Below are 15,903 nucleotides of genomic sequence, written 5' to 3'. Positions count from 1 at the left end.
ATACATTGTGTTCTGTTTCTGCCAAAATGGAGATGTGAAGCATTTTTGCTCCAAGATCCATTGCCAAAAAGTAAACAAAACACTTTTGAAGAACACTTGCTTCCTGCTGAATGCAGTCTTCCTGTCTCAAAAAAGCACACAATAATTTAACTTTTTATCATCCAAAGCATTTCTATATTCTAAAGGAACAGGTTTTCCAACCAACGCACAAAAAATGATGGTTTCATTTGAGGCAGAGCACATCAAAACACATTTGCAATGCATGTTTCAGTCCTGAAAATGTGCAGTGATAATCTCTACTCCTGTAGAGTACATCGCACTAGACTAATCATAATTAACCTCTGCTGTGTCTGAGATTAGGGAGCACATTTTTTCATTTGGGGACAATGTGAAGTTATATCCAGGGCGGTGTTGACCCCAAGTGTTTCGTTTCAAAAATTCACAACACTCACAAAAAACCTAAGCAAAAATGACCAACACCAACATTTTCCTCCATTCATTTTCATTGGAGAGACTTTGAACTTAAGCTAGGTGAGGGGCTTCTTGGTAGAATATCCACACAACTTTTCTGAAAATACCTAGAACTGCATGTGGCTCACATTCATCTCCCCAGACCCTGGGGACTTGCAAAGTCTCCTGTGGGACCTGAAAGGTGACAAAACTGAGTTCCGGTTAGTTCCAGCTGAAAAAAAGGCCTGGATCATCATCAAGCTGTTCTTAAGCTCAAATCCTTACAAACATACTGCAAATGTGGGCTTGAATTGCAAGATAATGTTAGGAAATTTGTTTCCCCCCCCTGCCTGGTAAAGTCACCTGCACTCCTCTCAAAAAACTTCTGCAGAGGAGAAATGTATAACACATTTGGAATCTGGAATTTACCGTAGTTGCTGACAAGACTAATTTGCCTCTAAGTCCTTAAGTCACAACATAGCACCCAGAAATTCAAATAGATTTGCTCTGCCTAGTCAGCTATTATGTTCCAAGCAAATCTGGTCTAATGAATAAGCGCTGCTTCCATTTCATCATTTTTAATGCCACCACACCTGTTGTATAATTAAATGCTGCACTGCTACAATGACTTCTTGCTTCCTTGCAGTTTGTTACATTCTAGATCTTTTGCAACATTTATTCAAGGTCCCAGCTCCATCTGAGTACCAACGGCAGGTAAGCAAAGGGCTATTTTTAAAAAACAAAACAAAACACTGATCTTCTTAATTTGAGTATGGTGATATATTCTTTATCTTGCCATTTTTCAAATTGTACTCTTAATGAAAATATAACTGATTGCTAATTATCATAAGGCTCAATCCTGTAGATGTTGAATCTCAATGAACGAATAATGCTTAATATAATGTCATACATGTTTAAGCCCCAATGAAATTTGCAGAATTAAAGCACTTCACACTGTGAGATTTACAGTGGAATCCTATGCATGTCTCTACATAGAAGTAAGCTCCCTTGAGTTCAGTGGAGCTTGCTTCTAGGTAAGTGTATGTAGAATTGAATCTTTTTGCTTGCTAACCTGTACTCACCTGTAAGTCCCATTGAACCCAGTAGGGCTTACTTTTGAGTACAAAAAACTGCATGTACTTTTTAAAAGACTGATTTAAAGAAAGCAGCTGGAAATACATTGTTTGGGCTTCCAGAAAAGAATATGGGGAAATTCTCATGCAATTTTGTATTTTTATAAATAAAATTAAGTAATCTTTAAAGAGCATTGCTATACCAGCCTCTCACAAAATATAAGGGCAATGTACAGCCACATAAAAACACTGAAAAGCAATACAATGCAATCGTTAAAATAATTCCTTATGCCTGTGTTGTTGTATGTTACACTGTAACATAGGATCTTCTAGAAATATTTTTTGGGGGAACAGATGAAGTCCCACAATTGGAGTACAGTGGTGCCCCACAAGACGAATGCCTTGCAAGACGAAAAACTCGCTAGACGAAAGGGTTTTGTGGTTTTTGAGCTTCTTCACAAGATGAATTTCTCTATGGGCTTGCTTCGCAAGACGAAAACGTCTTGCATTTTTTGCAAGTTTGTTTCCTTTTTCTTAACACCGTTAATACAGTTGCGACTTGACTTCGAGGAGCAACTCATAGAACACAGTGTGGTAGCCTTTTTTGAGGTTTTTGGTGATTTTTGAAGCTTTTCCAAAACTTTTCCGACACCGTGCTTCGCAAGACGAAAAATTCGCTAGATGAAAAAACTCATGGAACGAATTAATTTCGTCTTGCGAGGCACCACTGTACTTGAATGAATGTCCAATTGTGAAGTGCAAATGTGATAACTGGATTTAGTCCTGCAAGAATTTGTACAGTGAACTTTTGCTCAGGCCCATTATCTTATTTTATAAATTGTGGGGTACATATTTGTGTTCTGGATGAAATTCAATATCTATCATTTACCCCATATTTGCCTTTATTCTAATGTTTCTATTAGTTGCCAAGCAACATTAAGAGATTTCAGATTATGGTGTTTCCACTATGTGGAACAACAGTGGACCTAGCTAGACATGGCGTTAATTACATGAGAAACAATTGTAACATGGTTTTAAAAGTTTTGAAAGCAGGAAGTGGGTTGTCATTTGACACCACAGCATCTTGGGAGGGGGTTTGAAACCTTCCCAGTCAAAATCTTGGTGGAAATTACCCTCCACCTCCCCTTTGGCAATTGGCACCAACAAAGAAAATCCTATTGGACATGAGAAGTGGCAGGAGATTGGTCACTGGCCTAGGGAATTCTACTAAAAAAATAGAAATAAAATAAAGTGTTGTTGTTGTTTTTTTGGTGTCATGTACTAGGCAAGATTTTTCTCACATCCCATTGAAGTGAGATGCAGTTTGCATCATGATTTTGGGTACTATGTTTTCTCCTCACTGTCGTTCTCAGGAATGTGCAGTCCTCTTATTAATTGGTGAAGTGATGGCAAATCAGTGGCACACAGATAATTTTGGCAGTAGTTGGTTAATTCTAGAGCTGTAACTAACGTTTCCAAATTTTGGAATGTGAATTTTGTCTCACACCAAGTGTTGATACCAAAATTTGATTTTTGACAAGCTGGGAAAAATATATATATTCACTTTATTACATTGCGTGCCCCCGACCCCAGGTGACACCCAGGGGGAATAATGACACATGACACATGTTATGGGATTAAAACTGGCTACAACTTTATTAAACTTTTAGATGTGGGAAGACCTTGGCTTAGGCATTGGGCATTTATCCCTCCCAGTTCCCAGGCACATCTGGGGCACATCAGGGTTAACCAATCTATCTGGGGATTGGGCTAGCTCTGAATGACGTATGTTTAAGCAGAGAGCCCGCCCCCCATTTCACTGCAACACAGGGGAGTGCACTGACAACCTTTCAGCGTATTGCCAGTGACTCCCCTCAACACAGCCCATTTAATGGGGAACCCTGGTTTTGAACCCACAGGGGGGGGTGTCACCACTTCATGCCCCCCCATTGAGGGAAGAAAGACTAAAGGATTCTGCTCAAGGCCTGAAACCACCAAAGTTGTGACGTTTTGCTATGGGGAAGGTGAAACCTGCCAATGTGGTGAAAATTCCTTTAACAGAAACCATTGCAAGACCGTAGCAGTGTCTGCATACCTGTAAAGAAGAGGTTAACCTGCAATAAAAGGCCTAAACAAAGTGAGGGTAGGGCAGGTGAAACTCTGGAGCTGACTGAGAGCTCCTAGGTAGGCTCCACCTCCTTATATGCTTAAAGAGTAAACCCTACCCTTACTTGGTCTGCTCCCCTGGCTCCACCTCCCCAGTCACGATTGGTTATTTAAACTGAGGTTTGCTGGAACCTCAAGGTTCATGACTTGGGGAGGTGGTCCAGGAGTGCTCTGCGGGGAGACATGTAGGATCGGGGGTGCTGCGCTCAGGCATGCAAAGGGCGTCCTCCGTTTGATGTAGAGTGCGGCCATTCTACTCTGGCATCTATCAAATATTGCCAAATACCAATTGCCACTGTACATCTGCTGTCTCATAAGGTCTCCATATGTCAAATGCAAATGTAAAAACCTTTAAGAATATTGCAATACATTGATATTGTATTTCTTTGAAACTACTGGTATTGCTTTACCCAGGCCTACAATGTGGCTCATTTTGGTAGCGGTCTGCTTAATCCAAGAGGCTTCCGCTGCAGAAGAAGTTATAAGTGGGAGACATTTGAATCCTCAAGAATTTATGACTGTCGTAAGTTGCTTATTCAAATGCATTTCTTGCAGAATATCAGATCCTGTGTGGGTTATCCCAAAGAAACAGATTATTCATTTGCAAGTGTTTGACACAAACCATCTTTTCTTTTTCGGTGAATGACTGAGTCGGGCTAATTTATGCCCTGCTGAAAGTTCAGAGAGCCTAGCTTAATGTAAATGTTGACTTTGAGCCTGCCTGTGTTTACAGGAAATTATTACCTGAAGGCAAACATGAGTCCATTATGAAAAACTTGGCATACATCTTATGTATTTCTCTGTGCTGGTTTACCACACAAATTAAACAATTTGCCTTAAAGTAGCACAGAATGATTCTTCTTTGGCTGTTTTGCACCAGCATGGAGAAAACCAGAGGCAATCAGCATTCTGGGCCACTGTGCACAAAAATATTGGCCAAATGTTGATTGATACTGTTAGGACAAAGACAGCCAAAATGGATCCCATTTCCTATCAGTTCTAGCTGGCATGGCTAATGATAAGAGAAGATGGGGGTTGTAGTTCAAAAATAAAATAAAATTGGAGGGTACCCCCTTGCCTATACCTTTGTTAAATGGAATTAAAGCCAGCCTCTTTGACAGCTCTAATGTGTGAACTGGGCTTTAGCTTTGAGCTTTTTGGTGCTTACTCTTTCTACACTTGCCCTCTTGTGCTGCTGTTAAAGGTAAAGGGTAAAGGGACCCCTGACCATTAGGTCCAGTCTTGGCCGACTCTGGGGTTGCAGCGCTCATCTCACTTTATTGGCCGAGGGAGTCGGTGTACAGCTTCCGGGTCATGTGGCCAGCATGACTAAGCCGCTTCTGGTGAACCAGAGTAGCGCACAGAAACACTGTTTACCTTCCTGCCAGAGCAGTACCTATTTATCTACTTGCACTTTGACGTGCTTTCGAACTGCTAGGTTGGCAGGAGCAGAGACTGATCAACGGAAACCACCGACCTTCTGATCGGCAAGTCCTAGGCTCTGTGGTTTAACCCACAGTGCCACCCGTAGGGACTCCTTTCTCACAAGAGCTGAATGTGGGCCTACCAGGACGATGGTGGAGGAAGGTTGCTAGCGTATTTCTCAGAATCTGCTTCTGTATTCATTGAATACATGAAAGTGTTCCCATTAGCACCTCTCTGAACTTTGCCAAAGCTAACCCCTGCTGTGCTGAACTCCTGAAGTACACCCATATGGAAGGAAACAAGTCTATAATCTCGAAATGTTGAGGATCAGAGCTTTTTTCCAGCAGGAACTCACCGGAATTCAGTTCCTGCACCTCAGCTGGGTACCACTGCCACTAATGGCGAGGTCCAGCACTTCTTTCTCTAGAAAAATAGCACTGTTGAGACTGTTGGCAATATTTATCAATTACATTAGGGCGCCTGGGAAACTGGCATCTGGAATTTTTTAAAATTTAATAGGAAATGTCTGGGATTTTGTCTTTTCCCTGGATTTGTACTTCTTGAAATATGGCAACGCTAAATTAGATAGAACCATAGCACCATAGAGTTGGAAGGGACCATTGAGATAATCCAATCTCATCCAAACCCCCTGCTTGATGCAACAAATTCAGAGCTATAGCACATCCCCTGCTTAAAGATCACCAGCAAGGGAGGTGAAACTCCCCTTCTTGGTAATTGCTTCTGTTCTTGAATACTGTAAGCCATTTTGAGACCTGATGGGTACTAAATTGAAAACAACAGCAACAACAGCTGAAGCCTGTAGGTCTAATTCTGCCCTCTGTGGCAGCAGAGAACATGTTCTTTCCCTCTGGTAACCCTTCGGTGCTTTTGAATCTTCAAAGCCTTTCAAATGTGCTATTTCAATTATTTCAAGAAACAACCCTTACTGCAACCCTGTGAAGTGTGTTAGTATTACTACCTGCTAACTGCTGATGCAGAAACCTGATGCTGAGAGCTACCTAGTGACCTGTGATTAAGGTGAGACTTGAACTAGGCATTTTCTAGTTCAGTGAAGATAACACAGTTCTCAAAATTAACTTCTTGAATCAAATTAGAAACTGCTTTTTTGTTTTTAGATTTGTTCACTTTTATGTTCTTGTTTTAAGAAAGCTAAAAGCAGGGGTGGGAAACCTGTTGGTTCTGCAGATGCTGGACTCAACAACCTCAGCCAGCCTGGTCCTTGGGCAAGAATTATGCAAGTTGTAGTCCACCCACCCACATGTGAATGGTGCCTGTGGCTTGGGGGCTGGCTCATAAAGTTATTTATCTTGGCTATGCATATATGTCTTGGGGTGTGGGATGGGGTCATGATTTCTTTTCCTCCCAATCTGCAGAATGAAGTCATTCAATACTGGGGATACCCCAGTGAAGAGCATGAAATTCTGACAGAGGATGGCTATTACTTACAAGCAAACAGAATTCCTTGCGGAATGAACAGTTCTGGCAAGACAGGTAATTTTGGAATGTAACAGCTGTGTATTTGGATTCATATAATACCTTAACTTTCTTTTTCGTAAGTTGTTTGAGTTTCATTTTGGGGGTGGGGGTGGGAAGGTCCCAGCAAAAGCTATAATTAATAAATAAATAAGCTAAACTGTCCTTGTGTTCACTAGGGAGAATTCCTGTCTTCTCAAACCTTACCTTGTTAAAAACTGTTTCATTTATTTTATTGTATGGCCTTCTGGAGCAACAATGCTCACTCCTTTGTCATGCTGAATAAAATGGGGGTAGTCAAAATCACACTCTGCTGTGGATTACAACTCCCATCATCTCTGACCATTGGCTATGCTGACTGGGGCCCAATGGAGATGGAAGCCAAAACATCTAGAGAGCACGAGGTTGGCTATCCCATCTTAAGATTGATTATAGCCGCATGTACTTATCCTGGAATGAAAGAGAAATGAGATGCATCCTGTTTAAATATTACACAATATTCACTTTCTGAGTGGATGCGCTTGGGATCGGGCTATAAACATTCATTCATTTAGACATGCTTAAGATCAAAACAAATGTTTACTAACATATCCTGATTCTGAAGCCAGGCTATAGCTGAGTAATCTCTGAAAGACATCAGCAGCAGTGTCTAATGTGATAGGTGGGGCAGAGGTTAGAGGATCGTGAGGGGGGAATAGTGGTCCTTGGTATATGACAACATCCCTCCTTTTATCTGTGAAATGTTGTTGTTGTTTAGTTGTGTCCGACTCTTCGTGACCCCATGGACCAGAACACGCCAGGTACTCCTGTCTTCCACCGCCTCCCGCAGTTTGGTCAGGCTCATGTTTGTAGCTTCAAGAACACTGTCCAACCATCTCGTCCTCTGTCGTCCCCTTCTCCTTGTGCCCTCCATCATTCCCAACATCAGGGTCTTTTCCAGGAAGTCTTCTCTTCTCATGAGGTGGCCAAAGTATTGGAGCCTCAACTTCATGATCTGTCCTTCCAGTGAGCACTCAGGGCTGATTTCCTTAAGAATGGATACGTTCGATCTTCTTGCAGTCCAAGGGACTCTCAAGAGTCTCCTCCAGCACCATAATTCAAAAGCATCAATTCTTCGGCGATCAGCCTTCTTGATGGTCCAGCTCTCACTTCCATAGATCACTACTGGGAAAACCATGGCTTTAACTGTGAAATGTTAGGTGGTGCAAAAGAATTACAGGAACAAGTAACCATGTCTAGCCTAGAAAAAGTGACATTTGTTCAGTAACTCTGGAAGTTCAGGTGTATCCTGCTGGAGTCATCACTACAAAGCATCACAGTGGGCAGGTTTGATTCTCCAGTATAAGGCAGAGAGCTCACCCCCAGATTTTATTTCTTTGCTTTCTTTTCCAGGGCCTAAGCCCGTTGTTTTACTAGTACATGGCTTGCTTGCTGAAGGTAGGTGCTGGATTGCCAATCTTCCCAACAATAGCCTGGGATTCTTCCTAGCAGATGCTGGTTATGATGTTTGGATAATAAATACTAGAGGGAGCAGCTGGTCTAGAAGACACAAGACCTTGTCAACTGACCAAGAAGAATTTTGGAATTTCAGGTATGTTAAAAGGGCATTTTGGAGCTTAGACAAGAAGTACGCTTTTCCTGAATGCTGTCCCTGACAAACATCTATAGCAATCTTATCTTGTAGGGAAAGCACTTCACTCTTGGACAGGGCTTTGAAGCATGGCAGAAGATGCTTGAGGTCTTGTAGCAATATATATGACTCTGCATAACTCTGTACTGTTAACCCCTTAGCAATTTCTACACTACTCCCATGTTACAGAATTACATGCAATATAATTGTATACACAATACAAATAAAACAGCCAAGCCCTATGAGTGGTACTGTTTTTCTATGCATAATTTTATAAATATTAATACCTAAGTTGCATGTATTGTTGTATGTGTTTATGCACTGATTACTTTAGGAAATCTGGCATGTATATGCATATGATATCTGTATATTATTACACATATAACCCCAGTTACTTAAGATTAAGCCCCACTGAACTTACTTTGAATTGACATGGTTAGTAGTATGCTGTTAGATGTTTACCTTAAATAGGAAGGGGAAGAGTAACATGGAAGGTCTACAGGTTTCCCCATTCTTGTTTTACACTGTGGCAGTTGTTTGTCTAAGCGAGAAAGAGGTTCTTCCAGGATCTTCTGTTTCTGTATCTAAGCGTAGTTGGGCAATACAACAACTGTATTTTGTATGTCTGTATTTCAGTTTTCATGAAATAGCAATATACGATATTACAGCAACTATAGACTTCATCCTAAAGAAAACTAGGCAAGAAAAATTATATTATATTGGCCATTCCCAAGGTGGGACACTAGGTAAGTTATGATCAAGTTATTGAAACGTATTTCATCCTTGTAGCCTTTGTTAATTGCGTTGGGACTAGAAGTTGAATATGCAGTACTGGGTCTCTAGGAAGACTCATCCACTGAAACTAAGATGAACCCTTCTGTTGTTGAATCCTGCATGTATGCTTTATTGCAAATGGTTTGCAACTCAGGGACAGCATAAAGAGCCACTTACACACTAGAAAGAGATAATTGCTTAACGTGAAAGCCAGTTAGGGTTGCTCTGCTGTTTAAAAGCATCTATTTGTGGAACAAAATCACAAACTGGTGTGGAAGTATGGAAAACTGAATTTTGGACTGGAAAAATTAGGAAGAGAGAGAATCTGAAATTGACCAATTGGTTAATTCCTAGTGTAAGCCCCACTGCATTCTGTAGGACTTCTGAGTAGCCAGGAAAGGACTGCACTGTTAAGGATTCATAGGGGCAGAAGAACAATGCAAATATTGTTTCCCACCCCAATGCACTGTCCCAAATACTTACGGCTTCCATTTATGGGATACTTTGGGGTTGTTGTTTTTTGCAGGTTTTATTGCCTTTTCCATCATTCCTCAGCTTGCTCCGAAAATCAGTCTCTACCTGTCATTTTCTCCTGGCTACACATCGGTAAACAGCAAAGGACTTCTCTATAAACTTTTGGTAATTCCTGATGGACTCAGAAGAGTAAGTATTTCTTATATGATTTAATTACAGTGGACTCTGAACAGTTTTGAGTGTTGGGTGATTCCCCTTTCTCCAATTTGTAAGTGAGCTGGATAAAAGAAGGGATCTCCAAACACTCATCCACTTTTGTGTTATGACTGTGATAAAGAGCTAAAGGTAATTAGACATGCTTCTAAGCAGATTCAGAATTATTTGTGCATTTTTGTATTTCAGCTTATATGGGGCAATAAAGAATACTGTCTTCTTAGCAAGGAATTGAAAGCCCTCACTGCCAAGATATGCAGCTACCCAGTTATAGACAAATGGTGCCTCCGGTTCCTTTCCCTTTGGGTGGGATTTAACGAGAAAAACTATAATGTGGTAGGTGCTTTCTCTTTATATCTTTTGACAAAAGATATAACAAAAGAAAAAGAGAAGTGAACTTCTACACATGAATACATTATGGAGCAGCAGCAGCACCAGTGGCGTAGCATGGGTTGTCAGCACCTGGGGCAAGGCAAGTAATTTGCGCCCCCTAACCCATGGATTTTAGCACTCGAGTACGAGCGCGCCCCCCCAGATGTTGCGCCCGGCCCCCCTGCACCCCCACGCTACGCCACTGGGGATGGGGGCGAGCGAAGGAGCCAAGGACCCCCCCAAAGGCTCAGCAGGAATTTATTAAATTTATTATTTGCGGAGCCCCCGCGGGCCGAGGCAGCCGAAGCCCCCTCCCCTCGGGCGCCTCCCCGCCCCCTCCTCTCCTTGGGTGGACCTCCAGATCCCGGCTTGGTGAGCGCCTCTCCTCCTCCCGGCCGGGTCCGGGGGCTTCCAGCCGTGCTCCGTCCTCGCCCCCCCCCAGCTGAGAGCCGGAGCCAGCGGCGCCCCCTTCTGCCGGGAGACCCTCGCCCGCCCGCCGGCTTCCTCTCGGAGGGTTTTGGGGAGCGCAGGGCACGGCGAGGCCCCTCGGAGCTCTCCTCCTTCCCAGTCGGCAGAAGCAGCCGCCGCCTGTGGCTGGGCCGAGGGGATGGCGTCGGCGTCGGGGTGCGGAGGCTGCCCATGCCCGGCCAGGCGTTGGTGGTGGCGTCGGCGCTGCTGCAGCGGCTGCTCCTCCTGCGAGCAGTGAGTGGAGCGCAGCCGCAGCAGCGGCGGGGGGGGGCGCTAGGGCGCAAGGCTGGCGGTGGCGGCGGGGAGCCCGGCGGAGGAAGGAACTTGTCCCTTCCCTCTGGACTCGCGCCCCCCCAGATGTTGCGCCCGGTGCGGCTGGCACCCCTGGCACCCCCACGCTACGCCACTGAGCAGCACTATAGCAGCCCAGCACACACTAAACAATTGTTTTCATGTTATATTTTGCATATTGAATTCTAATAAAGAACCTGGACCCTGAAGTCTGCAGGGGGGAGGTCAGCTTGAAGTTTTGCTGATGAGTGTGGCCCATTGGGTGAGCCTTCTCTATAGTGTATCCCAAGTTGCAGAGCGCCCTCCATTTAGATGAGATTTCTCTGTATGTTTAAAGTTGCTATTGAATATTTATAGGATGGTGCTCTGCAACATAAAATAAGCTATGCAAGATGTTATTTGTAGAGTATAAGATCAGAACGGAAAGCATATGGGTATCATATTAAGCACTGGGTCATGAAGAGTCGGACACGACTAAACGACTAAACAACAACAACAACAAATTGTGCTGGCTCATGATACAGTGTTGCCCCTAACCAGTCATGGAAGACAATTAGGAATGAAAAAAGCCCAGGTGGAGGTTGCTACACAAAAGCATCATTGGAAGAGAGCACAATAAGAGAGACTGTGGAATGTGTTTGCTGTTTTCATACAACTTAAGGCAGGACATTTTAACTTGTTTTTCCAGAGTCGAGCAGACGTGTATGTTGGAATCTTTCCTGATTTTTCTTCTGTCAAAGTACTAGACCACTGGAGCCAGGTAGATTTTGATAACTGTCTTCAGAGCGGTGCCAAAGCCTTAGTCCAAAGTCTGGTATCTGGACTGAATGTGCCATTTAGAGTATGTGTTTATTAATAATCAAGTGGGCAGGGCATACCTTCCAAATGTCCCAATTTTCCAGGGACAGTCCCCGAATTGCAAAAGCTATTCCTGCTTCAGATTTGATCCTGGGATGTCCCTCATTCCCCCGCCAGTGCTGCCACCACCAAACCTGGGGAGGTGGATGAGCAAGTGGTTGTACCGAGCGGCAGTGTCTGCGGCTGAGAGGGAGCATCCCAATGTCTCTCTACGGTCTCTACAGCCAGCTTCCTACCATGGGCAGCTCGTAGCAGCTGCTGGAGAGCAGAGAAGAAGAAGAAGAGGGGCTGCCACCGTGTCGGCCCAGCCTTGTGTGAAGTGCCTGCTCTGAGGGGCAGGCAGAGGGCAGGGCTTGGAGCAGAGCACAAGGAGTCTTTATTAGTTTATTTTATAAAAAGGGTTCATCTCCCCATCTACATCTAACCTCGCCCCTTTTGAAAACTTATGTTTTAGGGTATATTTTTCTTTTTGTGAATTTACCAAAGAATAAAATAAAATACAATTAGAATGAAGGGATTTTCTCAGGGCAGTGGAGGGCATGTGTACTGCATCCCATTGGTGCTGGCACTCATTTTTCTTCTGGTAAGAAATGCTCTGCGGTGGCGGGGAAGGGCCAAAAAAATGGGGCGTCAAGGAGGGTCAGTTGGGGGAGAGTGAGAAATGCCTCTATTTTCATCTGAGGAATTTTGGAGGGTATGCTAGGTTGGTTAGTGGAGTCCTTAGTTATACATATATTACACCCAGTGCTTTTTTCGGGGGGGAGCAGGGGTACGTGTACCCCTAAACATTCTGTGTTGCCCCGACTGACTGACCGATGGACGGACCAACATGCCAGCTATCTCTGCAGTAGCAGCGCGGACTGGAGCCTCTATCATTCTCCTTACCGGTGCCTGGGGAGGGGAGTCTGGGGTGGCAATGGTGGGGGCAACTGTCTCCTCCTCTTCTTCTTCCTCCTCCTCCTCATGCCGGGCTACAGCCAGCCAGCTAGCACTCTCCCCTTCTCTCTCAAGCCGACTCTGCTGTGGGCCTTTCTGTACTCTCAGTGTCACCTCCTCAAGTCCCCTTGTCTAGGGGTTGGGAAGGTGTTGGGGGAGAGGAAGGGGGCTGAGGGGGAGGGGGAGCAGCCAAAATGAGAGTTCTCCTAAATATTTTTTTTTTTTAGAAAAAAAGCACTGATTACACCAATATTTAAAGATCAGCACAGGCCCTAGACAACTTGGGACTAGGATACCTTTATATGCCCTCAAAAGATTGCTAAGATTTTCAGCAGAGGCCTACTGGCTATACCATGATAAATGGAATGCCAACTTGTGACATCAAGGAAGTGATATTCACCCTCTGGAGTATGCTCCACATGCCACTTTCCCGATGGAAACAACAGTTACAAAAATAGTAAAATAGTTTGGCTTTTATTTATATATGTTAATTGTTTTATTGTTTTAGTTTATGATAAATATTTCTATCATCTATCTATCTATCTATCTATCTATCTATCTATCTAATCTATCTTTCTATGTAAACCACTTAGGGATCATGTATATTTAGTGATATAAAATATTATATATTAATTCCTTAAATTCAGATTTGATTTATTACGGCCATAGGCCCATATCTAAAATAATACATCAAGATTTCCATAAACAAACAATTTAAAACAATTCCAAGTTAAAACACCCATATAAAACCAATTTTACTTCAATTAAGTAAACACTATATACAATAAGCTCCCTCTGTGTCAACCGTAATTCAAATTCCTCGGGGATATGCGTCTTAGTTCTGGCACTTATTGATGGTTCTTAAGTTTGGCTAAGCTGTCAGAGTCATACAGTGATCCATTTCTCCTCTTATGAAATAAGACATTAATCAGGTGTGTGTGTAATTCCTTAAATAAATTAAATATTTTTACACACATTTTTTAAGGGGCTCCACTATTTAAGCAAGAGGTTTCATAAATATTGCATGAGGAGGAATTCTAGCAATTCACATCACCTGAATTTGTATTAGCACATGAGTATGTTTTAAAATTAAAATTTTCAAACTCTACATAATTCTTGTCCTTCTTCTAGGTCACTAGGACGCATAAATTTAGATTTTTTGACTATGGATGCAGGAACAAAGTTGTATACAATATGGTAAGGAAAAGGATGAGTTTGGGTTCTGTTTTAAAATTCCGCATTTAAAAAATGCTGTAATGTTTGAATTCTTGCACACTTCCTTCAGGGACTCTTAAAGACTGAGAGAACATCAAAGAAGTACACAGAATTATGGGTTGTATCCAACACTGTGCACACAGAGTTCCACTTGCATAATTAGGGATCCCCTACCTCGGCTCTGGGGCGTCTCTCAATCCTTGGCACAGATTTTGAGAGTGTGCTGCTTGGCAGAAGTTCAGTAGTGCATGCAGAGGTCTATAGCACAAACAGATCTGCAGGGCTGGATACGATCCAATGGTTTTATTTCTATGGAAACAAACAGACAAATAATAAATATGCATTCCAGTCTGGATCCTGACCTTTGCTTCTTTTAATTTCCTTACTAGATGTCCATCTACTTTCTTAAAAAAAAAACAGGAGGGCCCCATCATATTTCTTCTTGAGTAATCAGTTCTTTCATTTTTAATATTGCAACATGTTTTCACATGCATAAGTACATGGTACCTTGGGTTACATACGCTTCAGGTTACACACTCCACTAAGCCAGAAATAGTGCTTCAGGTTAAGAACTTTGCTTCAGGATAAGAACAGAAATCGGGCTCTGGCGGTTCAGCAGCAGCAGGAGGCCCCATTAGCTAAAGTGGTGCTTCAGGTTAAGAACAGTTTCAGGTTAAGTACGGACCTCCAGAACAAATTAAGTACTTAACCCGAGGTACCACTGTACTCTACTTTTTCATTCTATACCCCCCATGATGGTTATTCTCATTAATGTCTTTAGAATTCTTTTCATCTGTCGGCATCATCATTTTAACTGTGATGTGTTCACTAAATAGTCCTTATCTGTGGGAATCAACAGAGATTCTTGTACCATTTGTTAAGAAGTTGTTTTTCCCACTGGGGAGCAGAGATGGTCAGCTTAACATGAGAACTTTTGTTGAATTTAGCATGTATAAATTATTGTGTGAATCTGATTGGCAGCCTTAGCATGGTGCCCTCTGCACATTAGAGAAATCATTTTCTCTTCTCAACATTAAAATGCTAGAAATAAAGGAGTCAGTAAAACTTTGTAATGTTCTTCCTCCAGTTGTAGCAAACTATTGTAGGATATTATTAACTGTCACTAAGTAAATGTTGATCAAATATGAAATATGTAAATTAAATTCCTGCATTGATATCCATTTTTGCTATTACATGTTTATGGGATCGTCACTCCACACATTCCTTTCTGATCTTGATTCACATGATCCGGAGCATAATATTATACATTAGAGTAATTAATCTTCAACTACCAAATTAATGGATCTGCAAAAATGTACTTCATGTGACTAACATTTTAACACAGGAGGTTTTGCTATGTATTACTGGCACTAAAGAGAGGTAAATGCATAAAGGGAAAAATAATAGTTTTTCCGATGCCATACATCCCAGAACACTGAAGGTTCAGAATGAGGAAATGTCAGAAAGGTACGAAAATATGACAGTGTCATCACTGAAACCTATTTCTGTTTTATTTTTCACCCCCAGACCACACCTCCATTTTATAAAATAGAATGCATGGAAGTGCCAACAGCTTTGTGGAGTGGAGGACAGGACATTGTGGAAGATGTAAAGGATATTCAACTCTTAATCCCTCGAATCCCTCATTTAGTTTTTTACAAGAATATCCCTGATTGGCAGCATCTGGATTATATCTTCGGTCTCGATGCTCCAAAGCAGCTATACCCTGACGTGCTTAAACTGATGCAGAAGTTCAAATAAATTCTGTATTTAAAGTATATGTTTCCTAGCATTGTCTCTCTGATTATCCCTACCCACCTGCTTGTTGACACTCTCAAATAAGTTCAATAAGAAGGAGATTGAGAAGCTGAAATGTGTTCAGAGGAGGGCAACCAAGATGAACAAGGGTCAAGAAACCAAGCCTGATGAGGAACTGTTGAAGAGTCTGGGTATGTTTATCCTGGAAAAGGAATGATAGGTAAAGGGTAAAAGGACCCCTAACCATTAGGTCCAGTCGTGACCGACTCTGGGGTTGCGGCGCTCATCTCGCTTTATTGGCCGAGG

At 42.5% G+C, this 15,903-nt stretch overlaps 1 protein-coding gene across 1 annotated transcript; it reads left to right on the top strand.

Moving 5' to 3' along the window:
• Window positions 1-4,110: 4,110 nt before the first annotated feature.
• Window positions 4,111-15,600, top strand: LOC309532974 (lipase member M-like; the record flags this gene model as incomplete). The annotated part of the gene is made up of 8 exons (XM_082223753.1): window positions 4,111-4,212; window positions 6,509-6,626; window positions 8,001-8,199; window positions 8,875-8,984; window positions 9,539-9,675; window positions 9,889-10,035; window positions 13,756-13,821; window positions 15,367-15,600. The coding sequence occupies 8 exons, from the start codon at window positions 4,111-4,113 to the stop codon at window positions 15,598-15,600; spliced, it is 1,113 nt and encodes a 370-aa protein (XP_082079879.1).
• Window positions 15,601-15,903: the final 303 nt, after the last annotated feature.

Source organism: Podarcis vaucheri (assembly GCF_965113315.1).
Source record: "Podarcis vaucheri genome assembly, chromosome: 5".
NCBI lineage: Eukaryota > Metazoa > Chordata > Lepidosauria > Squamata > Lacertidae > Podarcis > Podarcis vaucheri.
The sequence above is the reverse complement of the archived record's forward strand: the minus strand, read 5'-3'. Positions and strand labels throughout refer to the sequence as shown.